Here is a 24,681-nt window from a genome sequence, read left to right on the forward strand (position 1 = left end):
AAAACAATAGTAAAACAAAAATACCACTGTTATTCGTATCAATCAATATTTTGACAGCGCCTCCTCAGCACATGGAATAACAATTGCAGAATTGGTAGTTTGAAATTACAACTTGACACACATGACCCCAATGTTCTATGGAACCTCCAATGCCGTTAAATGAGCTATTGCACCTGTAGTTTTCTTAAAAGGAACCCGCAACGCAGTGCTTTTGTTTTTGAGCAGTTTCTTGATGAAAACTAATTCCTCCTCCATTGTCTCCAGAAGAGTAATTTTGAAAGGAGCAATCATCAACAACTGGTTGGACATGAATGTTCTCAATCATTATTCCTGCACCACCAAACTGTGTGGTTGTTGCAGCCGAACATTTGGTGAATGTTGAATGAAGCATTGTGTGTTCAGCGATTTTGAAGACAAATATTCCCCCACCTCTTGTGGAAGTACCATTGCAGTTTGTGAATGAAGAATTCTCAACTGTGAAAGTTGCATTTTCGTTATCTTGCACATAAATAGCACCTCCTTGTGCTGTGCAGCCAACCCATCCGCACAATGAAAAGGATTGGCTTTCCATTGTGTCCATTTTATTTTTCCTTGAATTTGATTATTATTCAATTCTATTTAACATTGATGAGAAAAATTTTTCATTTGAATTGCTTTAACCAAGAAAAACAGTGAAAATGAAAGAATAAGTTATTTCAAATCTAAATAATTTTTCAAGGTAAAAAACTTGTGAAACACATTGCACATCAAATATCTTGTTCAGATACTTTCATGATAAAATCCAACAACTCTTATTACACCAGATAATAAATTTTCGAATTGATCAAAAAACAACATTAAAAATTTTCATGAAGAACTGATTTTTTTTAGGATGCTGAAGTTTTTCAAGATATTCTTTCTCATTTATGAATTTTTGAATATTGATGATTTATAATTGCAACGGAGTGTTTCATTCCTTTCTCCAATAGGTAAATATTTTTATCCTTGGCGACTTTTCAAAAAATGTGACCCTTTTCATTCATCCGTGAAAGAAATGAAATGAAAACCTTCAAACTTTAATGATAATGTTTTAGAAGAGAGCAAAATTGGTTTCTTAAGCTTGTTTCAAAAAATCATAAATAATTTCCGAAAAGGATCGTTAATATGTTTGTTTATTTAACATTAACAATAAAAACACAAGAGAATAATATGAAAATATGATTTAAATAACTTTGGTGCATGCATAATATATTTTAAGCATAGAAAAAATTCGTCTACCCGAGTTATTGCAAAATTCCCCAAAAATTTCAAAATTTCCATAGACAATTTCAAAATTATTGGGTAATTTTGAAATAACCCAATAATTTTGAAATTTTTTTTTATTTCACAATTCATCTATTCGATTCAGTTTTTTGTTTGTGTGAAAATTACAAAAATTGTTTTCTGCAACAATTATTTCAATCTCAGTTTCTCGTCTCTTTTTGCGATAGAAACAGTGTTAATATTTTTTCAATCCGGTATTTTCTTTCTTTCTTTCTTTCTTTCTTTCTTTTTTTATTTTTTTCCTTTTTTCTTTCTTTCTTTTTAACATAATCATTTTTCATAGATAAATAAATAAATAAATAAATAGATAAATAAATAAATAAATAAAAAAACATTTGAATCCATTCTTTTCCACAAACGGCAAAATAATTGTATTTGTGAAAATAAACAATGATTTGTATCTTCCTTTTCTGCTATTAATTCATTTTAAGTCTCATATTCATATGTAATAAAATATAGGGTGGTTTTTTTAACCTTACATTTTTTTTTAATCCGGACATTTTTTTTATTGGCGTATCTCACTAAATAAAAACTAAAAACAAAAAAAGCATATTGCACCAGGTTTGAGCACGTATTAAATGTTCATACAAAAAGATTTTTTTGTCAATTTTTGTTTTTGATGAAGATCTTGAGAATTTTTAATTTATTTTTGTACATTTGTTTTGCTCGTTTTTAATCGACTCTCTTTTTCTGTCAGTTTTTAGCTACTGGACCATGAATCATTCATAATTATCATATACAATTTCAAATCTTTTTTGTTTTTTCTTATTTTTTTCACGAGTTTTTCGCATTTCATTGTTTTTGAAGAAAATTATAAAAAAACTCATATTTTCTCAACTGTTTTTTGTTCTTTCATTAAAAATATTAAAATTTAGTGCAAATTAGATAAAAATGCATTGCTACTCAAAATCGTTTGTCATATTTCATAAAATCAAAAACAAAATGAGAAATTTTGTCAAAATGAAAAATCTATTTGTACTGTTTAAACAACAACATTTTATAAAAATTTCACATGGTATATATTTACTGCAAGTATTTATCTTTTTATGCACATCTCCAAAAACATCTAATAAATATTGTGTAGCTCATTATTTTCAGATTTTTGTAATTTTCTTTAAAAATAATGAAATGAGAAAAACTCGTGAAAAAATAAGAAAATTCGCAATAGAGCGAATCTACGAACGCAAGGAGCAGGTTTGCTCCTCAACATTGAGTCTTGATCACGATTTATGGGTTGTTTAAGATCTAACTTCGCCAATTCTTATATTCAAGAAGATCTTTATTGTCCGCAACTAAAATGAAGCAGCAACCTGTTTTGAAAAAATACAGAGACGGCGATGGAGAAGAATTAGATCTATTTTTGAAACTGGAAAGAGCGAAAATTATTATTGTATAATTTTCCTGGATCGGAGTGCGAAATACATCATTCGGAACAAAATACTGCGCGCAGCCGATAAAACAGAAAGGAAAGCCATGCATTGTTTAGAGACGATATCAAGAACAGAAACTACAATATATTGAAAGATTATTATTGAAAATATTGCCGCATTGTTCCGCGAGATAATATTTTATTATAGAAGCCACGATATTTCATCAGATACATAAACAAAAATGAAGATATGAATTACAGTAGACTTTTTCAATAGAATGAAACAACTAATATCGTGAGAATTTATTAGGAACAAGATCCGTGAAGTGTCGCAAGATGCAGTTAAATTGAAATAATAATAATAATAAATTGCTTGATATTACTAGAACTAAAGAGGATAAATGTACACATTGCAGCGAGATTACTATTGAGGAAGGATTAAATAACAATAAAGAGATAATTACTTATTATAAAGCTGCAATTTTCCTTAAGATAGTTACACAAATACAAATTTACTAGAATTCGCGATTGTAAAAAATTAACATACGTTTCCAATTTGCTGTGAGATATTATTACGAGGATAGTTGTAATAACCGTGCTTTGCCGCGAGACCGAGAAAGGAGAGAGAGTAGAGAGAGAAGAGAGAGCAGCGCTTTGCCGCGAGAAATGTGTGAATTTTAAAATAGCTAGATATCGCAAGGATTAACGAAGACATATACATGTATTACAATGAAATTATAATAGAAAGATAATATTACTCCAATCAAAAGATAATGAATTAAAATTAAGATATGCGTTTTCATTAAATAATAACAAAGAACACAACCTCGTTAAATCGTGTAACAGAGATAGAGAATAGAGAGAACCGCACTTTAGAGCGAGGTCATGATTTGATGGAGAATAGAGAAAGCCGAACTTGGCTGTAATATAATTATAAAGTTAAAAACTCAACAATTCGATAGGCTTATATATAGAGAATGAAGACAAACTATCGTTTGATGCAATATCAAAAACAGAAATGATGAACTTTAAGTGATTAAGAATCTGAAATGATACTGTTCATAATAAATAAATTTTCGCAGATGCGAAACCGCGAAATATAATGAGGCTATGAGAAATAGGAGAAACGTGTATTTCAGCATAATAATTGCAGAGAGACAAACCGCCTTTGATCGAATGAATTAAAACAGAGAGAGCTGAGTTTGCAATGAGAGAAAGATAGAGAAAGAATTTGTGAGAAATTGCGAACTGATAATTCGAAGAAAGACAACTTATTATCGTGAGATAGATGCAGACAAATAAACCGCTAAATATCGCTGGAATGATTGAGAAGTAATTTCCGCGAAATATCGCAAGGAGAAAATATAGCATGAGACAGCGAAAGACCGCGAGAGGAGGATACAGAAAGAAGCTGCACAGCACAGAGTGATGAAAAGAGAAGAAGACTCCACATATCTGCTTGGATTGATGCAATGGAGCAAGATTTCTTGCGAGGAGAAATTCGGAGGAGAAATAAAAACTGGAGTCAACAAGGATTGAAGAGTTTCTGGGATGGATTTACAATTTTGAAAAGATGGAAGTGACGCTCCAAGAGAGGAAGAGAGTGCTGCTCCTGGAGGTTGTGCGAACCTGGATAGTGTACGAAATGAGGAGGAAGAGTCTAAAGACAAGAGATTAAGCAGCACTCCTCGCGAGGCTGAATTTTGTGAGGCTGAAGCATCCACCAGCGAGCTTGTGGATGAAACGCATGCAATATGTGCTGAGGCAGGCAATAGCCCGCGGGGTCTGGAATGGAACGGTGATAGTCAGCCCAATGATACTGGGAGAATTAACACACTGGAGAAAGATACTACAAGAAAACAGACCAAGGAGTCTGAAGAGAAGGAACAGACCGGCAGTACTAACGACGGACGCCTCAGAGCTGGGATGGGGTGCAGTATTAACAATATCGAGGGAGAACAAAGAGGAGAAGATATATGTCCACGGGAGTTGGACCCTCCAGGAGAGTGCGTTAGCGATAAACGAAAAGGAGTCCAGAGCAGTGTTGAGGACTTTAGAAAGGAAGGGAGCATGGCTGCAACAACAGAAGATAGAATATATTCGTCTGAGGACAAACAATATGTCCACGAGATGGACAATACAGAAGAAGAGGGGAGCGCCATCGCTCATTCCAACACTGAGAGCATTAGAGAAGAAACTGAACAGCCTGGACATCGCAATACAGACGGAACATCTCCCGGGAGAGCAGAACACGGAAGCAGATGCACTCAGCCGGATGGCGAGAAAGCCGGACAACGCACCGAGGGGGGAGAAAGTCGCAGAGATATTACAAATAGTCGCGCCGAGAACACTTGATACAATTTCAGAACAGACTACGCCTGTGCCCTGCGGAACTACTTGGAGACTATCCTCTCTGAGAGGGAGGAGAGGGAGAGAGAAACGCAAGGAAACGAGATAGTGCCTGTTTATTTGTTTCTGAGAAACAATGGACGGACTTTGAAGGAGATGAGAAAGGAAGGAAGGAAATTACCCCCATAAGAAGTCATAAGTATTAGACTGGAGAGGAGAGTATCTAAGAGATGACCTCGTTCAAACATGGGGAGAATACGTTGGAGTGAAGGGATATATCAGCAGCAAGGGATACGTAGAGAGCGCTGCGAAAATCCAAACAAGTTTTGGATAGAGAAAGAATTGATGAAAAAGACCCCCTCATAGAAAAAGATGCCAGGTGTATAATGGCACAATTTTTTGAAACTCTATCCAATTCAAATGTTTCAAGTGGAGAGAAAAAATAAAACTGAAAGAAAAGTGATCGAGTCAATATTCCTTTTCAGAGAAATAAAGATGAATGAGAAAGATATTGATTCACCTCTTTAAACTTACAAGAGAGATAAGCAGAGAAGGTGCAAGCAATATGAATCAATGTGGGATTTTACAACAATTACAAAAGTGGAAGAAACCACATATAACTCAACAGACCCACAAGCACTCCAGAGGAAAGCCCTCATCCTCACTATTATTTTTGGAACGTCAGGGCCAGCTGAGCTGGAGAGATCGAGAAAGGAGTGTTCTATATTGAAAGAAGATAAGGTAATAATAGAAATGCAGATATTGATGACAGTAAGGAAGACTGTAAAAATCGATATTAACAAACATCCAAACCCACTCATAGAGGCATAGGTCTAAATGCGCTCCTTTTGCAAATTGCGTTTTTAGGCATTAAAATTATGATGAATAAATAGGTAATAATTATTTAAAAACTTTTTATGGACCGATTTTTTGAAAAAAATTTTTCTTGTTGAAAAAAATGATTTTTGAAAAATGACCCACAAAAACATGAATTTCAAAGAAAAATATTCAAATTTAAAAGAAAATGTGATTTTTGGACATCCAATGTGTTTTTATTATAATATAAATATATTTTATTTGTTAATTTTCATCATTAACAATAATGGTCATAAAAAATTTTTTTATTAAATATCTTTGATCTAACCCACAATAAAATTTTTTATGTCTAGAAAAGTTGAATATGCTGTTTAAGATGAAATAGAACTCAATAGTTTGCCATCATTTCATTTTTATATATAAAATTTAACATATTATTATATGTGCACTTGTTTTATATTGAAAACAGCTTTTTTTCACAGTCACATTAAAGTGTGCCTTTTTGCTTGAATATTCTAAACTACCTAATATTAGTTCATTTACGTTCGCAAAGGAACGCAAAAGGTTATAAATGACTCTTTAAATAACAATATTATTTATTTTGCTTTAATATTTCATATATTTTCTTGTTCTTTTATATTTCTATGTTTTTTTTGAATTAGATAAGATCATTGCATTATTAAATGAAACTTTTTACCCAGATAAACTTCAATTTCCCAATGCAATATTATATTGAGTTATTAAAACAATGGACTTTATTAAAGTTTGTCGTTTGTATGTTTTTAAAAATATAAAGAATGAGATAGATTTAGCTTTTCTAGTGGATCTGATGTTGAGAGCTGTAGATGTGAGGATGAGCTATGCCAAACAACGCGGAAGCGGATGGAAAACATGAAAAAGGAGATTGGAATGAAAACAATTCAAATTGAAGGATCAACAATTATTCTAGATTCATTCAATGTTACCAATTATCAGATCAAAAAGGATACGAAGATGGGAGAAGAGAATGCGAAAGCAACATTGAATGTTAAAGAGGCAATTGAAAGTCAACTGGAGTATTTTATGGGAAATTATGCTCGGTTTAAATTGGCAAATATCAGACTGCAACTGTCATCTGGGTTTGGCAACTCGGCCAAATCGATTATTTCGAACAGAAAAGGTGAGTTGGTTATTAGTGAATGTTTATTCCATTCAGCAGCAAGAGTGAACAATGGATTTGACTGTGTGTTTGTGGATGTGATTGGAGGCAATGTGGAAGTGAATGATCTGTCGATTGAATCATGCAATGTTGGAAACAGTATTTTTGCAATTAACAATGCTGGAGCTGTTTGCCATTTGGTGAATGTTCGAGTGGAATCATTGAATGAAAGTGGAGGATGTATTTTATCAATCAAGGAATCTGAACCGGGATTGAAGATTAATGAAGGAGAACTGATTGTTGATAAATTTGTGATGGAGGGTGGAGTGACGCTGACGATGAACGGTAAATCACCAATAGCAATAACCAATGAAGAGAAGTTGGACATAAAGAACGGCAGAGTGAGTGGAGTGACGGTGGAAGGTGGGAGCGGAGAAGGAGGAGGATGCATCGGTGCAGAGATACAAGCAGAAGGAAGCGCAGTAGTGAATAACTGCAGTTTTTCATCAATATGTACAGGTGGAAGTGGGATGAAAGGAGGAGGGATGAAGATATCAGTGGGGAAGGGAGGGAGTTTGGAAATGAAAGGAGTGAAATATTCAGGATGCGAAGTGCCAAGAGAGGATGTTGAGGAAGGAGGAAGAGGAATGGGAGGAGAGATGTTTGTGAAGCTGGCAGATGAGATGGGAACATTTGTTCTTGAAGGGATGGAATTTGAGGGGTGTGATGGGTGGAAAGGGAAGAATTTGTTTGTGTCAGGATGGGATCTGAGAGAGATTGTGAGTGAGGAGCATCTGAAATGGGGATTGAGTGCAAATGATAAGAATTCCTTGGATGAGCTGTGTGGATGGGAGAGGAAGACAACAGGAGATGGATATGTGATTCCATTGGTTGTGTATTTGTGGGATAACTGGAGCGGGAATGGGTTTGTTTCGAAAGATAATGGAGGAGACTTCAGTGGGTGTGGGTATTCCGAGGCACCATGTTTATCGATTGATCACTTGATATCACTGAGATATTCGATACTTGGAAAAGGCGAATCCCAGATCTGGATTGGGGGTTCAGGGTTGCTGAGCCGTTCCATATCATTTTCATTTTCTTCTTCTTCTTCATCAATTGAAGAATCACCAAAAGTGGAGGTTGAAGGGACAAAGAAAGGGACAAGTGTGACGATCAGTGATGAAGATGGGAATGATTTGGATGATGGTTCAATGATCTCATCGAATGTGAGTCTGTCGTTTGTGAATGTTTCATTCACCAAACCCAGCATCACCACCCATCATGAAATGTTGATTGAATCCTCTGGAACAAACACATTATTGTCAGTTTCAGATTGTTCATTTGGCCCAGGGAGAGGGGTGGCAGAGAGTTTTGGATATTGTGTGATGAGAGTGAATGGAGGCAGAGTTATTGCTCAAGAGTGTTTGTTGGATGCGGTTGACAAATTGAAAGGGTTCATCGCTTTCAGTGCAACAGCAACAAGGGAGGTGATTGTGGAGGATATGAACATCTCAAATGTTGGTGTGAAGGAAAGAAGTCTGATTTCGATGTTTGAGGATGAGCAGATGAATGGGATGAAAGCCAAAAGAGGGATGAATGGAGGGGAAAACAGTCATTCAAACAACGAAAATGTGGTGATAAAAGTGAATGGGTCTTCGTTCACAAACATCACAAATGGAGAAAACAGAGCAGGGATGCTGAGTGTGGATACATTTGAGAGTGCGATGGAGTGTGTGTTGGAGGGGTGTTCGGTTTCGAGTTGCAGGAGTGAAATGAGCGAGGAAGGAGGAGGGATGAAAGTGTGTCTGAAGAGAGGAGAATCAGAAGTGAGAGTTGTTTGGTGTTCGCTGGGGATGTGTTCGTGCTCTGGGGTGAAGGGGAGAGGAGGAGGGATGATGGTTGATGCACTTGACCCGAATGAGGGTGGAACCAGTGCACTTGGGCCTGTTGGGATAAGGATGGAGAATGTGAGGTTTTGGGGGAACGAGGCGTTTGTGGAGAAGGATGTGTTCATCAAGTGCCACTCGATTGGGAAACAGATCAATAAAACGCTGTTTGTGCTGGACTTCGAGCAGGATGCACTGAAGGGGAAGAACTCGATGTGTGGGAGCAATGGAGAAGGGAAAGTTGATATTGATTTGATACCGCTGATCACATTCTTTCACTCAGCTCAGGTGTTTGTGAGTGTAAATGGAAGCGATAGCAGACAGTGTGGAGCATAGAATTATCCGTGCCAGAGCATAAGTTGTGGTTTTAAACATATTGAGAGAAGCGTTGCAAATATGATTTTAATTAATGGAGAATGCATGATTTGTGGAGGGTGTGAGATAGGAGATTTGAATGTGAAGTCGGTGAAGAAGGCAAAGTCCACAATCCATTTTGAGGGGAAGATGGGGGACAGAGGAGAGGAGAGGAGCATGATGGTGTTTGTGAATGAGTGTGTTGTGGAGAGGTGCAAGTTTGTGTTTGGAGAGGCATTTGAAGGGGTTGAAGAGAGTGTGGGAAAAGATCTCATCAGTAGTCGTGAAAATGATGTGGAGGTGAGCGCGTTAATTTTATTTGGGAATGCAGAATTTCCTTCTTCAGCACAGCCATTTGTTCTGAAGAATACAAGTGAAACAAAGGGAAATGGAAATGAAATAATGTCAAAAGGAGAGAATAAATTTGAATGGAGTTTATTTGCCTTTATTGAATGTATTGTGATTGGTGTGATTCTGTTATTTGTGATTGTTGCAGTAGTTGTGCTAATGAGAAAGAAATTAAGGGAAGCAGAAAAGGGAGTTGAGAAAGAAAGATTTGAAAACGAGCAGATAATGGGAAAGATAGAGAGGAGAAGAAGGGAAAGTGATGGAGAGAGCTTTGAGATGAGTGAAATGCCATCAGCATTGCTGGGGGGAATGACGAGTCAAATTTTACTTTTCATAGACAACGATGAAGATCTTCCATATCCTCCTTTGATGAGCGATAAAGATATTTTTTTTAATAAAAATAATTTTCCAGATTTCGAATCATTACGATTTTAATTTATTTGAATGGTTGTCTGACTTTTTTCGTTTTGTTATTGAATTTATCACTGAATGTATTTATGGAGTGCTTTATTGTTTATCTATACGTACACGTTAATAAAGTGATATGAATGATGTGTTAAAGAGAAATTGGAAATTGCTCAGTTCCTTTATTCAATTCCTTTGTTCTACTTCGAAGGATTTTTTGGTTTTTGATTGATTGCAACTTATTTTTTTCTTTTTTCATCATCTCGCTAATTTTCTCCTCTTTTTTCTCACAAAATCGATCCGATTCAAACTCCAAATTGGATAGATGTTGAGTATAGTCATTTTTGCAAAATCTGCCATTGCTTGACCTTTTTCTTTTAATTTTTCTTTTCCGGGGTTTTGAATCATTCATGTCAGGTTCGAAGAAATTTTCATAATCGTCATCTATATTAAATTCATCATTGTCATCCCTTTCGTTGTTTTCCTCATTATCTTGAAGCTTTGGAATGATGACTCTGCTTGAGCCTGATTCATCATTTTTTTCTTGTTTTTTGTTTTGTGTATTTTCATTTTCCTTATCATTTCTCTCCTTTTCTTCATCTTCTTTATCATCGAATAAATTGGAATGATTATCGTCGTTTGATATGTCATCTTTAGCATCATTGCGTTCATCATCAGATTCGTCGATTAATCTTCTTTTCCCCCTTTCAGTAATCTCTTTTGATTGGATTTTTTGTATTTTTTTCTTCTCCTTCAAGAAAGAATCATATTCATTTTCATCAAGCAATATTGCATCCTTTTGATTTTTCATTCTTTCTTCTTTTCAAAGAATGTAGGATGATAATTTGAACTTTCTTTCCTTCGTTAATGCAGTTTTTGTTTTCATTTCACATTTATAATAAGACTCCATGTAATTGTCAAAGTCTCTTTTCTTTATTTTTGAAATAATGTCAAGAAAACTGTAAATGGTGCCTTTGTTATTGAATCTGTATTGAAATTCAAAAGCATATTCTTTTGTTTTTTCATAAGTTCTTCCTCTTAATGGAAGATGACGCTTCAAATGTGACCACATACTCTCAATGGTTTGTGAATGTATTGTTTTGTCAGCTGGATCAGAAAAATGCTCTGAATGATTTATACTGTAATGCGTATATCCACATTGTTTAATTTCACTATAAGCAGACCATTTATCGCTATAGATTTCTGCTGAGATGTCAATGTTTTTCTTAATGAAATATAACAATGTTTCTTCTGTTCTATCTGGGACAAATTCAAGTTTTAATTTTTGCGGCTTTCCTTCCACTTTTCTTTCAACTGCTCCCCACAGCCACTGCTGTTCTTTTACTCTCCCTACTCCATTTTTTCTTTTATGTATCAACGTTTCATCCATTTCCACTTTTCTATTCTTTCCAATTTTTTCCAAATCAGAAGATTCAATATAATAACAAATGTTACGTAATCTTTTAAAGAATTTCAAAACTGTGCTTTTTGAAATTTCTGTTTCAGTAACAACTTCATCAACTGAATGCTTGTACCAAAAATGATAAAACAGTGACATCGTGCTAAATGGTGAGATATTGAAATCAGAAAACAAAGATTCATAATTCCAACTAAATGCTTTTCCACATGATGAACATTTGAAGATGTAATAATCGCTTTCAGGCTTTTGAATGATGAGATTCATATTTTTCTCGCAATCCCAACACGTGATCGACTTTCGAATGCATCCCATGGTCGATGAAATGTCAAGAGCGAGTTTATTTTTTTTATTTGACATCATTAGAAATTGTGTAAATGTTATTTTCTGAATATCTTCTTTGTTATATTGAGTCTCCATGTCACAGAAATTGAAAATTTTATTTTTCAATTCAAATTATGATAGTCAAGTAATGGGAAGTTTTTTTATTACAAATATCGAAACTGTTCTGAAAATATTAATTTTTCATTTTAAATATTAATTTTCAATTTATTATTTTCTTTATTAAATTATTAATAAAATTTATATGCTTTCAAAATAATACAAAATTAAATGTGAAATCATTTAAATAATCAAGTATAGTTATTGCGTTGCGATAAACAACAAGAAAAATTGTCAATTGTGATTTCTGCAAAGTGAAAAAGTCTCAGTAAATAATTTTAAACGTTTATGACTTTCATCTATATATTTTCTTCACTCATTGTTATTCCACCTTCTGGTGAATTAGAGATTGCTGTGTATTTCATCAAAACAGAACTTTTCACAGCATCCACAAGAGATCCATCTTATCTGCAAATCTCTTCGCCTCTTCTATTATCCTCATTCACATGCTTTCCTTCTTTTTCATCTCCTTCCTCTCCATCAATCACACACAATCTAACTCTCATATCTTCATACTCACATATCCTCATCATCTTTCCTTTCTTGTTTGTGCTCCGACATTTCGCAAAAGGGTAGTTCAGCAAACTCAACCCCCTTTCAGTTCCATCCATCTTCATCAATCTTCCTTCAATATGTACTGAGAAATTCTCAAAATTCACTTCCTTCTTCTCCTCTCTATCTTTCCCATTATCTGCTCGTTTTCAAATCTTTCTTTCTCAACTCCCTTTTCTGCTTCCCTTAATTTCTTTCTCATTAGCACAACTACTGCAACAATCACAAATAACAGAATCACACCAATCACAATACATTCAATAAAGGCAAATAAACTCCATTCAAATTTATTCTCTCCTTTTGACATTATTTCATTTCCATTTCCCTTTGTTTCACTTGTATTCTTCAGAACAAATGGCTGTGCTGAAGAAGGAAATTCTGCATTCCCAAATAAAATTAACGCGCTCACCTCCACATCATTTTCACGACTACTGATGAGATCTTTTCCCACACTCTCTTCAACCCCTTCAAATGCCTCTCCAAACACAAACTTGCACCTCTCCACAACACACTCATTCACAAACACCATCATGCTCCTCTCCTCTCCTCTGTCCCCCATCTTCCCCTCAAAATGGATTGTGGACTTTGCCTTCTTCACCGACTTCACATTCAAATCTCCTATCTCACACCCTCCACAAATCATGCATTCTCCATTAATTAAAATCATATTTGCAACGCTTCTCTCAATATGTTTAAAACCACAACTTATGCTCTGGCACGGATAATTCTATGCTCCACACTGTCTGCTATCGCTTCCATTTACACTCACAAACACCTGAGCTGAGTGAAAGAATGTGATCAGCGGTATCAAATCAATATCAACTTTCCCTTCTCCATTGCTCCCACACATCGAGTTCTTCCCCTTCAGTGCATCCTGCTCGAAGTCCAGCACAAACAGCGTTTTATTGATCTGTTTCCCAATCGAGTGGCACTTGATGAACACATCCTTCTCCACAAACGCCTCGTTCCCCCAAAACCTCACATTCTCCATCCTTATCCCAACAGGCCCAAGTGCACTGGTTCCACCCTCATTCGGGTCAAGTGCATCAACCATCATCCCTCCTCCTCTCCCCTTCACCCCAGAGCACGAACACATCCCCAGCGAACACCAAACAACTCTCACTTCTGATTCTCCTCTCTTCAGACACACTTTCATCCCTCCTCCTTCCTCGCTCATTTCACTCCTGCAACTCGAAACCGAACACCCCTCCAACACACACTCCATCGCACTCTCAAATGTATCCACACTCAGCATCCCTGCTCTGTTTTCTCCATTTGTGATGTTTGTGAACGAAGACCCATTCACTTTTATCACCACATTTTCGTTGTTTGAATGACTGTTTTCCCCTCCATTCATCCCTCTTTTGGCTTTCATCCCATTCATCTGCTCATCCTCAAACATCGAAATCAGACTTCTTTCCTTCACACCAACATTTGAGATGTTCATATCCTCCACAATCACCTCCCTTGTTGCTGTTGCACTGAAAGCGATGAACCCTTTCAATTTGTCAACCGCATCCAACAAACACTCTTGAGCAATAACTCTGCCTCCATTCACTCTCATCACACAATATCCAAAACTCTCTGCCACCCCTCTCCCTGGGCCAAATGAACAATCTGAAACTGACAATAATGTGTTTGTTCCAGAGGATTCAATCAACATTTCATGATGGGTGGTGATGCTGGGTTTGGTGAATGAAACATTCACAAACGACAGACTCACATTCGATGAGATCATTGAACCATCATCCAAATCATTCCCATCTTCATCACTGATCGTCACACTTGTCCCTTTCTTTGTCCCTTCAACCTCCACTTTTGGTGATTCTTCAATTGATGAAGAAGAAGAAGAAAATGAAAATGATATGGAACGGCTCAGCAACCCTGAACCCCCAATCCAGATCTGGGATTCGCCTTTTCCAAGTATCGAATATCTCAGTGATATCAAGTGATCAATCGATAAACATGGTGCCTCGGAATACCCACACCCACTGAAGTCTCCTCCATTATCTTTCGAAACAAACCCATTCCCGCTCCAGTTATCCCACAAATACACAACCAATGGAATCACATATCCATCTCCTGTTGTCTTCCTCTCCCATCCACACAGCTCATCCAAGGAATTCTTATCATTTGCACTCAATCCCCATTTCAGATGCTCCTCACTCACAATCTCTCTCAGATCCCATCCTGACACAAACAAATTCTTCCCTTTCCACCCATCACACCCCTCAAATTCCATCCCTTCAAGAACAAATGTTCCCATCTCATCTGCCAGCTTCACAAACATCTCTCCTCCCATTCCTCTTCCTCCTTCCTCAACATCCTCTCTTGGCACTTCGCATCCTGAATATTTCACTCCTTTCATTTCCAAACTCCCTCCCTTCCCCACTGATATCTTCATCCCTCCTCCTTTCATCCCACTTCCACCTGTACATATTGATGAAAAACTGCAGTTATTCACTACTGCGCTTCCTTCTGCTTGTATCTCTGCACCGATGCATCCTCCTCCTTCTCCGCTCCCACCTTCCACCGTCACTCCACTCACTCTGCCGTTCTTTATGTCCAACTTCTCTTCATTGGTTATTGCTATTGGTGATTTACCGTTCATCGTCAGCGTCACTCCACCCTCCATCACAAATTTATCAACAATCAGTTCTCCTTCATTAATCTTCAATCCCGGTTCAGATTCCTTGATTGATAAAATACATCCTCCACTTTCATTCAATGATTCCACTCGAACATTCACCAAATGGCAAACAGCTCCAGCATTGTTAATTGCAAAAATACTGTTTCCAACATTGCATGATTCAATCGACAGATCATTCACTTCCACATTGCCTCCAATCACATCCACAAACACACAGTCAAATCCATTGTTCACTCTTGCTGCTGAATGGAATAAACATTCACTAATAACCAACTCACCTTTTCTGTTCGAAATAATCGATTTGGCCGAGTTGCCAAACCCAGATGACAGTTGCAGTCTGATATTTGCCAATTTAAACCGAGCATAATTTCCCATAAAATACTCCAGTTGACTTTCAATTGCCTCTTTAACATTCAATGTTGCTTTCGCATTCTCTTCTCCCATCTTCGTATCCTTTTTGATCTGATAATTGGTAACATTGAATGAATCTAGAATAATTGTTGATCCTTCAATTTGAATTGTTTTCATTCCAATCTCCTTTTTCATGTTTTCCATCCGCTTCCGCGTTGTTTGGCATAGCTCATCCTCACATCTACAGCTCTCAACATCAGATCCACTAGAAAAGCTAAATCTATCTCATTCTTTATATTTTTAAAAACATACAAACGACAAACTTTAATAAAGTCCATTGTTTTAATAACTCAATATAATATTGCATTGGGAAATTGAAGTTTATCTGGGTAAAAAGTTTCATTTAATAATGCAATGATCTTATCTAATTCAAAAAAAACATAGAAATATAAAAGAACAAGAAAATATATGAAATATTAAAGCAAAATAAATAATATTGTTATTTAAAGAGTCATTTATAACCTTTTGCGTTCCTTTGCGAACGTAAATGAACTAATATTAGGTAGTTTAGAATATTCAAGCAAAAAGGCACACTTTAATGTGACTGTGAAAAAAAGCTGTTTTCAATATAAAACAAGTGCACATATAATAATATGTTAAATTTTATATATAAAAATGAAATGATGGCAAACTATTGAGTTCTATTTCATCTTAAACAGCATATTCAACTTTTCTAGACATAAAAAATTTTATTGTGGGTTAGATCAAAGATATTTAATAAAAAAATTTTTTATGACCATTATTGTTAATGATGAAAATTAACAAATAAAATATATTTATATTATAATAAAAACACATTGGATGTCCAAAAATCACATTTTCTTTTAAATTTGAATATTTTTCTTTGAAATTCATATTTTTATGGGTCATTTTTCAAAAATCATTTTTTTCAACAAGAAAAATTTTTTTCGAAAAATCGGTCCATAAAAAGTTTTTAAATAATTATTACCTATTTATTCATCATAATTTTAATGCCTAAAAACGCAATTTGCAAAAGGAGCGCATTTAGACCTATGCCCTCATAGATGCAGAAGAAGCGCTCCAACGTAAACTGGCTTTATCCGGGACAACTTTAAAAGATGAACACGTGGGGTTGATATAAAAGAAGGTGAACCTGCAAATATGCAGAGAATAGAAGAAGAGTTAGTGGCTATCCTGAGAGAGAAGGAAACACACAATACTTTGACCGTGTTCTCGATTCGATATAAAGTAACAATTCACATATCAAGACGAAAAGGAACGGATTAGAAAGCGAGCAACATGCACGCAAGAGGGGAGCCAGGATCAAGAGTGGACCAATAAATTTAAGACATTTAACTAGTTCAAGATATGCAATGGATCCGTTTGACGATCGACTTCCAAGAACCCCCTCATGGAGATGATGATAAGTTGGATATAAATAGAGAAGGGAAGGATATGAGAATCGAGAAAACAAATTCAGAGATGAAAGATTGCACTGAAAAGACATCAGAAGCAGGGTGAGAAAAAGGTATGAGGAAGGAGAAATCGGTTAAAGAAACGAGATTTATTGCTTTGAGAAGAGAGAAGGCAAAGAGAAATAGTTTTGTCATAGAACTCCTCATCCCGACCACCCTAGCGTCGGAGAACACCCCTCATAATACACAGCAGCGTTTGCGAGCTGACTGGAGGCAAACACGCTGCACCACAGAGAAAGATGTTCATAGACAGAAGGAAACGTGGAGTGAGTCATTCAAGATAAATGATAAAGAACTCATTCGAACAGAATTCTCGAAAATGAATGTCTCAGAAGCACGCCGAGAAAGAAAGGGAGTGGAGCCAGTGGCCGCACCTTCATCCGCAGGCTCTCAACTCATCCGCCGCACGATGACGTGCTAGGCAGGAGGGTTTAAGATCATTACCGATAAATAAATAAATAAATATTAATTAATAAAAATTAGCATGAAAATATCAAAAAAGGGCTTTCAAGACTCATAATTGAGGAGCAAACCTGCTCCTTGCGTTCGTAGATTCGCTCTATTGTGAATTGATAGAACGCAGTGAGACAGGTTTGCTCCGAGATAATACAAATGCGGATGGAGAGACTCAAAGCGGCTGGATGCGAAAGAGAGAAACATATCAGGAGGAATATGACGAGAAAAAGGGCGAGATATAAAAGGATAGAGAAATAGATCAACCGCCTGAAGATATTTATGTGCACCTAGAACCTGTTCAGAGAAACAGTGAAGGAATAAAAAGTTGGAATAAGGATCCTACTCCTTTTATTAGTATCGAACAAATGCAGAGAGAAGAGTCAGACTGACCCACACAGTGCGCGGTGGGTGGATTAGCTCTGCTGGATCAGTAGAAGAACGGGAGGCAGAGCACATCACATGCAGTTTTCTTTTCCACGCCTCGCGAAAGCGAGAGTGGTTTTTCTTTCTGCTCCAAGATTACTCGCCTCACCGGATCCCTGCACGGCCTGCAGGTGAGAGCTCCGAGGGGCAATGTCCCCTGCCCTCTGGTCTTCGTGACCAAGGCAAAAAGGCGAAGTCGGCGGTGAAGTGAAGCGGACAATTCATAGAACACTTTTTATTATTTTACATGTTATTGTCTATATTTTCATCTCGCCCTTTTTTCCACGTCATATTTAGGAGAGCGAAGTTCTCACTTAAACCGCCCACAAATCGTGATCAAGACTCATTATCTCGGAGCAAACCTGTCTCACTGCGTTCTATCAAAACAAAAAAGATTTGAAATTGTATATGATAATTATGAATGATTCATGGTCCAGTAGCTAAAAACTGACAGAAAAAGAGAGTCGATTAAAAACGAGCAAAACAAATGTACAAAAATAAATTAAAAATTCTCAAGATCTTCATCAAAAACAAAAATTGACAAAAAAATCTTTTTGTATGAACATTTAATACGTGCTCAAACCTGGTGCAATATGCTTTTTTTGTTTTTAGTTTTTATTTAGTGAGATACGCCAATAAAAAAAATGTCCGGATTAAAAAACCACCCTAGAATATTTTTTCAATTGCAAAAAATTTTAGAAAATACTGTGTGGAACAAAATTCATAATGCAAAAAATAACTTCCCACATCTGAATGAAAGAATTGTTGCTAAGAATAATTTTTTTTGCATTTATATTTTAAAAGTTTTTATTTTTAAGAATCAAAGGTGAAAAAAACAGACTTTCATAAATAGCAAACGTTTGAATAATATTAATGCAGTTTTGTTTGCATTTGATCAAACATAATTGAAAATGGGAAAAGTGACTTTGTATAAGTGGCTTTATCTGGAGAAGAATTTAAAGAGTCATTGCAAAACGAAGAGATAAATGATGAAGAGCTTAAAAAAGAAAATGGAAATAATAATTCACCATGATTTATTGAAGTTGCAGAATTCGTAAGAAAGTTCGGAATGTCTCTTGCATGATTTGAATAAACTGGAACACTTTGTTGAGAGAAACTTGATTGTTCTTCATCCATAATTTGTTGATTCCTTTCGTGAATTGGATCAATCAAGTTGTCTTCTTTGTCTTTTTGAGAATATTCTTTGATAGAATTACAGAGATGTGTTTGCTTGATGTCCATTTGATGATTTGATAAATATAGCCGGCAAGTTTCCTCGGCAATAGCTGCTATTTGCTCTGGTGACGAGAATGAAAAAAGTTCCTTGAGATGAAAAGCCGAACTGCAATCTTCAACTATCGATAAATAGAAAGGAGGCGTCAAAAGTGTGGAAAAAAGGTGGGAAGTTATCGTATACAATTCATCATCATCATCTTCTTCTTCTTCTTCAATCGCAGAAATCTCTCTTTCTAAAGTTGAATTTTCATCTTTGAGATGTGCTTTTGTTCTTCTGATGCTTTTTAAACATGGAATTTGTACAAGTGAAGCGAACGAGAAAACTGAATAGCTGTCACAAGAAGGTTCTAATGGAGATGGATCCTCTTTCTTTGAGGACTGCAACCCATCAGAAGCAAATGCCAAAATAGAAATCACTTCATCAATTAAAATAGGCTGACAACAAAGAAACACAGATAAGTGCGGATTCGATAAACTTTCCATTTTCACATCTTTCTTCAACAACAAACAACATCTTTTTAAAAAGCAGTCGGAAAAAAGACCTGAATATCTTGTAAATAAGCCACATTCAGCCAAGATGCAAAGCGTCGATAACGAAATAAACACAATCTGGCGTACTGAATTTTTCTGAGTGGAATCTGCTTTCTCTGTCTGTAAGTATGAGAAGTGAGCAACGATGTCCTCGTTTATCAGCTCTTTCCATTTTTCTTCATTGAGCGATCCATCATTTAACGAAATGGATTCTAACGAAGGGTGCGAAAGCATGAACGTAAATATTCCAAATGAATAACTTTTGCTTGTTGAAGAGTCTGACATTATAACCTCACACATAACTCTCGCGAGTTCATTCTCTTTGGAGTCATCACAGATGATAACATTTAAATCACTTGCTGCAGATGAAAAAATGAATTTTGCTGGCATACATAAGAAAGGATAAAAGTTATTTGTTCCAATATCTTTTTCATTCTTTTGATCTTTCTGCTCTTTTGTTCCTTCGGTTTGGCATCGACAAATTTCCGGGATTTCAATATCCATATCCACGGAACTTTTTGAGTAATTCGAAGCTATTTGAATTGAAGCGCCATCAATTTCAGATGTTAATAACATTTGAAAAAATATAACGTTTTCAAGTCTATCCAAAATCATTTTCAACTGATCGCAAATTATTATTGGTTGATTCATTGCATCGCTGAGCATTGAATATGACAAAATAGATAACGGTAATGACGATAAACGTTGGCTAATCAAGATGTCATGCTTTTGAAGAGAATGATCTTCGGAAAATCGTTTTAATGGTGAATATGGCGTTGCTATTACAACAAATTGTTTATAAATCGGCAAATGATCGATAATAGAATGCATGATGTCAAACGAATCAGAAGAGCCGTTGAGAATGCGTTCCGGGTCAACAATAATTATGCGCTTAAGATGCTTGGGTTGTAGTTTAGAAGCAGAAAGAAGATTGTTTATCTGCTTTGGTTGTCCAACAACGACGTGACACCAGGGAATTGATTTTACACAATTATGCAACGAGAAATTATCAAGGAAAAGCTCGCAACGATATCCCATTCGAGGGTCTGATTCTGGAAGCAATTCCAATTGTCCTTTTTCATTTCTTGATGGTATAGGAGGGGGATTTCCTTCAGCAAGAAATGCGCCTCCGCTTTTTATAATCGCTTGCTGTATAAAAACGCATTCATCAGGTCCTGGAGCAAGAACAAGAGCTTGAGAATAAAAATCGTTTGGCTCAATATTTAGTGATTTAAAAGATAGTATTTGTTCGATTTCTTGTAAAGAAATTAAAAAACAATCAGAAAACATAGAATTCATTTGCCTTGGACGTCAGGTAAAAACGCTATTTTTCAGATTCTTTCCATCTGATCAACGAAAAAGTAATAAAATAACTGATGGATGATCTCAGATAAGAATGCTTCATTTTCTGGCTTTGATGCAGAAAAACGAGCAGAAAAACGCTTTGAACAATACGAGTTATCTTCGTCATCAAAACTTTTTGGGGAAACTGATTCTTTACCTGGGTTTAATCTGAGAGAAACGAAGCGAACTTCAATGGTTCGAAAAAGGAGAAACGAAACTCCGATACTGGCTTCAATGAGAAATCTGCAAACAGAAGAGCTAAAGGAACTTTTGCAAAAAATGAAACCAGATGGCTCTGGAGCAACCGTTGATACTCTCGAAGAATTTTATCATCTATCACTTAGAGGTTTTTTTTTTCAAATATTTATCAATAGGCAAACTTTTTAAATCTTCTTTACATAAATTTTAGAAAATACACCTATTCCAAAGTTTATTATGGATTACGACGCTCTTTCAATTATTGTGCCTTATTTATTTGATTTTTCACAAGAAAAACTTCAAGTTTGAAAACGAACTTTCTTTTGATTTTGAACTTCAATGTACAATGATATTTTGTTCAAAGATTTCAGCTTGCAAACTTTTGTCCATTTGCTGTTTGCTTCATTTTTATTGAATTATCAAATCTTTAATATTTTGCTTTATTTTCAAAATTCAATAGGTTGTTACTCTTTAGATTTTCGTCTGACATTATGCAAATATAATCCATTTGATGCTCTTTATGCATTTCTTGAAAAAGGAACAATGGAAATGCAAGATATTGGTTCGCATTGCCTTGCAAATATTATTGGCTGTGAAGAGAAAATCAGTTCATATACCGACATAAAGACAACTGTATCGATCGTTGTAAGCACATTCAAGAGATATATAGCTATGAATTCACAGTGTATGGTAATGGATGCTATCGCTGGAACGTCATCAATTATGCAAATACCAAATACATCTTGCGAAACTAAGCAAGATCAGTTCGTGATGGAAAAAGACGAAGAGAGAGAAAGCGATATTGGGTCGCATTGTCCTGATGGAGATATAGAAGAAAGCAGAAAGAATGACAAACAAATTGCACCCACCGGAGCGTCAGCTGTGTTTGAAAACCCAAAACTGTTTCATTTTGACATTCCAGCCTCGGCTCCGAATTCACTTCTGAATTCGATTATTTTCCTGATATGCAATCTCAGTTCTTTTAGCAGCATTCTTACTGATCTTTACACCATCATTGATGAGCTGATACATTTGTTTATGCACGTCACCCACATTATGAAAGCCGAAGAGGCTCTTTTATTGGGAAATCAAGAAACTGCAGATACTCAAAGTGCAAATTCATCTTTGGAAATCGATCAGGCTATCAAAAGAACAAGCATTCAGAGTGACATACAGGGCCAGCAAAAGTTAGAAGATATGGTCGCTGGTAGCGGTGAAGGGCAAGCTAAGCAAAAGACGTACTTTGACACTTTATCTGGAAGCCAGCACAGGCGTCTGATTATTGACTGCGCAACCATCTTCTCAAGATTTGCGTTTTGCATGGATACTTCAGATGCTGTTGGACAGGTTTGAAATTTTAACTCCGTGCAATTTTTTTTTTTGGAAATTACCAAAGATTTGTTTAGAAAGCGTTTTTCTTTTGTATTCTTTTTTTTTTTTTTGTTTGAAATCATGATTATTGAATCTTCATTTTTTTGTTTGACTTTCATTGAACAATCACATTTCTTTTTATGTTTTTGATTTTTCTTTATTATCACATATATTTGCAAATCCATCGCTAAATGTTCAGAAACTTTGTTCTTCGTATTTTGTATCATTTTCTCTGGACATCCTTTGCTTTGGCAGAGATGAAAACCTTCATTTGATATTCCTGTCGATTCTTATTGCAATTACTGATTGCTTGTGTTCAGACGGAACAAAAGTATGAATCTTTGAGATAATTTTGAGCTCTCATTCTCCTTTTTTTGATATTGACTACGAAATTCGTTATACATTTGAAATCTAATTATTTTTCTTTTTCTTTCTTTCTTTTTATATATGTATATATTTGCGATTTATGACAACATTCTGAAAATTTATCTTTCAATCCATCTTTTGTCTTTTAAATTAATTATATCTTATATTTTTTCATTTTGTAAAAAAAAAAATAACTTTTTATAATCACTCACAGCTTCTAATAGTCAATGGAGGCATTCCCACCATCATGAACGAGCTTCTCAGCGACAGAGCCTCCATTGCCCGTTCAGCTGCGCTCATCCTGTCGAACATCTGCGGCGAGGACAGCGACTGGCACTCGTGGTGTGTTGTGCTGTGCAGCGATGATGGCAGCGACGTGCAGCTGCAGGGCGGAGTGCCGCTGATTGAGGAAGGGAAGGAAGAGCAAGGCATGAAGTTTCTGCTCGAGAGGCTGCTCCTGCCGCCGGTGGAGGTGGCCCAGGCGATTGTGCATGCCCTCAACAACATCTGCCTCAGCGGCAATGAGCTGATCAGATGCGCTGTGAGAAACAAGGCGCACGTTGCAATGCTGCTGCTGCTGAACAAGTGGATCAACCACCACGTGAACGATGTGGAGACGATGCTCAAGATTCTTTGCCTTCTCAGGCTGATCCTGAAAAGCGGGGAGTCTTTTGCGAAGGCTGCGTTGCTGGGTCAGGCAGGAGATGGTTCACAACCCAATGAAAGATGTGAAGGTAATGAAAGCACTGGGTTAAAGACAGACAATCAGGAGCCAATGCCTTTGCCTTTGCCTCAATCAAATTCTGTTTCTTCAGAGACAGATACGAAGAACTACAACTCTTCGACTACTCTATTGCAATATAACCAGTCGTATGCAACACCAGGTACAGCTTCCGCAGTCAATCCAGATTTTATTCCACCTCTTTCTTTTCTTTCTTCTTCATCTGCTATGAGCAATCCTGTTTCGTTTGGAGAACATCCTCCTTTCAACGTTGGAGCATCTGGCTATAAGCCATTTGCTTCTGAGCACCACTCAATGTCCTCTCAAGCAGCATCCGCTTTTGCTTCTTCAACTCCATCTTCATCTTCCTCTTCCTCCTCCAAGCAAAAGAAGTATCATTATCCTTTTTATTCATCTTTACATCCCACTCAGCCAACATACAATCTTCCCCTTTCTGATCTTCGCACTTTGCCTCACCACAAATGCCTTATCACTCTGATGACTCACAAGAACAAGTTGATTGCCAGAGAGGCCCAGAGCATTTGGAGAGAGTACTTTGCACAATATCAGCTGGAAGACGAAGAGAACGAGAAAATGGCAAATGACGATGATAATAGTGGGAGTGAAGGGAAAAGCAGGTCAGCAATTGAGTTTATTGACAGCTCAATTGAAGATGGTCTTGGCGAGGAATATTCTCCATCAGAATCGTCGATGCAATTTAGAGATACAGAAACTGATATTTCTATCATCCAGACTATTCTGAAGCAAATCAGAGAGCAAGGAAAAGAACAGAGCTGAAATGGTTGTGTGAAAAAACAGTAGTATTTAATTTCTTAGAACTTTCGATTTGGAATTAGCATTTGAAAGTGAGGAATAAATTAATGAAGAAGAAAAAGACAATAATAAAAGTGTCAAATGAAGTGTTATCAGATTTAGCACTGAATATCTAATTTCATTTTGTCTCATATGTTTTTGATTCAAATAAGAACCTTAAATAAAGACCAGTTCATAAAGGGCACCTTGTTCAACCATGTTTGTCCGATTTTACAAATCAATATTCCAACCATTCAATCCCCAAACCACCATTCAATGAACTTTTTGTGAAAATTTCACTACAACAATTGAAATAAAAAGTATTTAACCTATTTTTTTTAATTAGCA

The 24,681-nt window shown here is 36.2% G+C and overlaps 7 protein-coding genes across 7 annotated transcripts; 5 read left to right on the plus strand and 2 right to left on the minus strand.

Annotated features, from left to right (window-relative positions):
* Positions 1-3,648: 3,648 nt before the first annotated feature.
* MONOS_16462 (uncharacterized protein) lies at positions 3,649-5,026 on the plus strand (the record flags this gene model as incomplete). Its single annotated transcript, XM_067869371.1, has 2 exons — positions 3,649-3,664; positions 4,245-5,026. The coding sequence occupies 2 exons, from the start codon at positions 3,649-3,651 to the stop codon at positions 5,024-5,026; spliced, it is 798 nt and encodes a 265-aa protein (XP_067727976.1).
* Positions 5,027-6,718: 1,692 nt separating this feature from the next.
* Positions 6,719-9,196, plus strand: MONOS_14063 (uncharacterized protein; the record flags this gene model as incomplete). Its single annotated transcript, XM_067866832.1, has 1 exon — positions 6,719-9,196. One exon carries the CDS (start codon positions 6,719-6,721, stop codon positions 9,194-9,196), a length of 2,478 nt encoding a protein of 825 aa, XP_067727977.1.
* A 60-nt stretch (positions 9,197-9,256) lies between these two features.
* MONOS_17552 (uncharacterized protein) lies at positions 9,257-9,997 on the plus strand (the record flags this gene model as incomplete). Its single annotated transcript, XM_067870483.1, has 1 exon — positions 9,257-9,997. The coding sequence occupies one exon, from the start codon at positions 9,257-9,259 to the stop codon at positions 9,995-9,997; it is 741 nt and encodes a 246-aa protein (XP_067727978.1).
* A 2,483-nt stretch (positions 9,998-12,480) lies between these two features.
* Positions 12,481-13,044, minus strand: MONOS_17553 (uncharacterized protein; the record flags this gene model as incomplete). The annotated part of the gene is made up of 1 exon (XM_067870484.1): positions 12,481-13,044. The coding sequence occupies one exon, from the start codon at positions 13,042-13,044 to the stop codon at positions 12,481-12,483; it is 564 nt and encodes a 187-aa protein (XP_067727979.1).
* Positions 13,045-13,104: 60 nt separating this feature from the next.
* On the minus strand, positions 13,105-15,471 carry MONOS_17554 (uncharacterized protein; the record flags this gene model as incomplete). The annotated part of the gene is made up of 1 exon (XM_067870485.1): positions 13,105-15,471. The coding sequence occupies one exon, from the start codon at positions 15,469-15,471 to the stop codon at positions 13,105-13,107; it is 2,367 nt and encodes a 788-aa protein (XP_067727980.1).
* Positions 15,472-16,929: 1,458 nt separating this feature from the next.
* Positions 16,930-17,295, plus strand: MONOS_14064 (uncharacterized protein; the record flags this gene model as incomplete). Its single annotated transcript, XM_067866833.1, has 1 exon — positions 16,930-17,295. One exon carries the CDS (start codon positions 16,930-16,932, stop codon positions 17,293-17,295), a length of 366 nt encoding a protein of 121 aa, XP_067727981.1.
* Positions 17,296-21,056: 3,761 nt separating this feature from the next.
* On the plus strand, positions 21,057-24,672 carry MONOS_14065 (uncharacterized protein; the record flags this gene model as incomplete). Its single annotated transcript, XM_067866834.1, has 6 exons — positions 21,057-21,210; positions 21,274-21,365; positions 21,427-21,457; positions 21,523-22,409; positions 22,633-22,764; positions 23,014-24,672. 6 exons carry the CDS (start codon positions 21,057-21,059, stop codon positions 24,316-24,318), a joined length of 2,601 nt encoding a protein of 866 aa, XP_067727982.1. The 3' UTR covers positions 24,319-24,672.
* Between the last annotated feature and the right edge of the window lie 9 nt (positions 24,673-24,681).

This window comes from Monocercomonoides exilis (genome assembly GCF_001643675.1).
Source record: "Monocercomonoides exilis strain PA203 chromosome Unknown scaffold21-1407046, whole genome shotgun sequence".
NCBI lineage: Eukaryota > Preaxostyla > Oxymonadida > Polymastigidae > Monocercomonoides > Monocercomonoides exilis.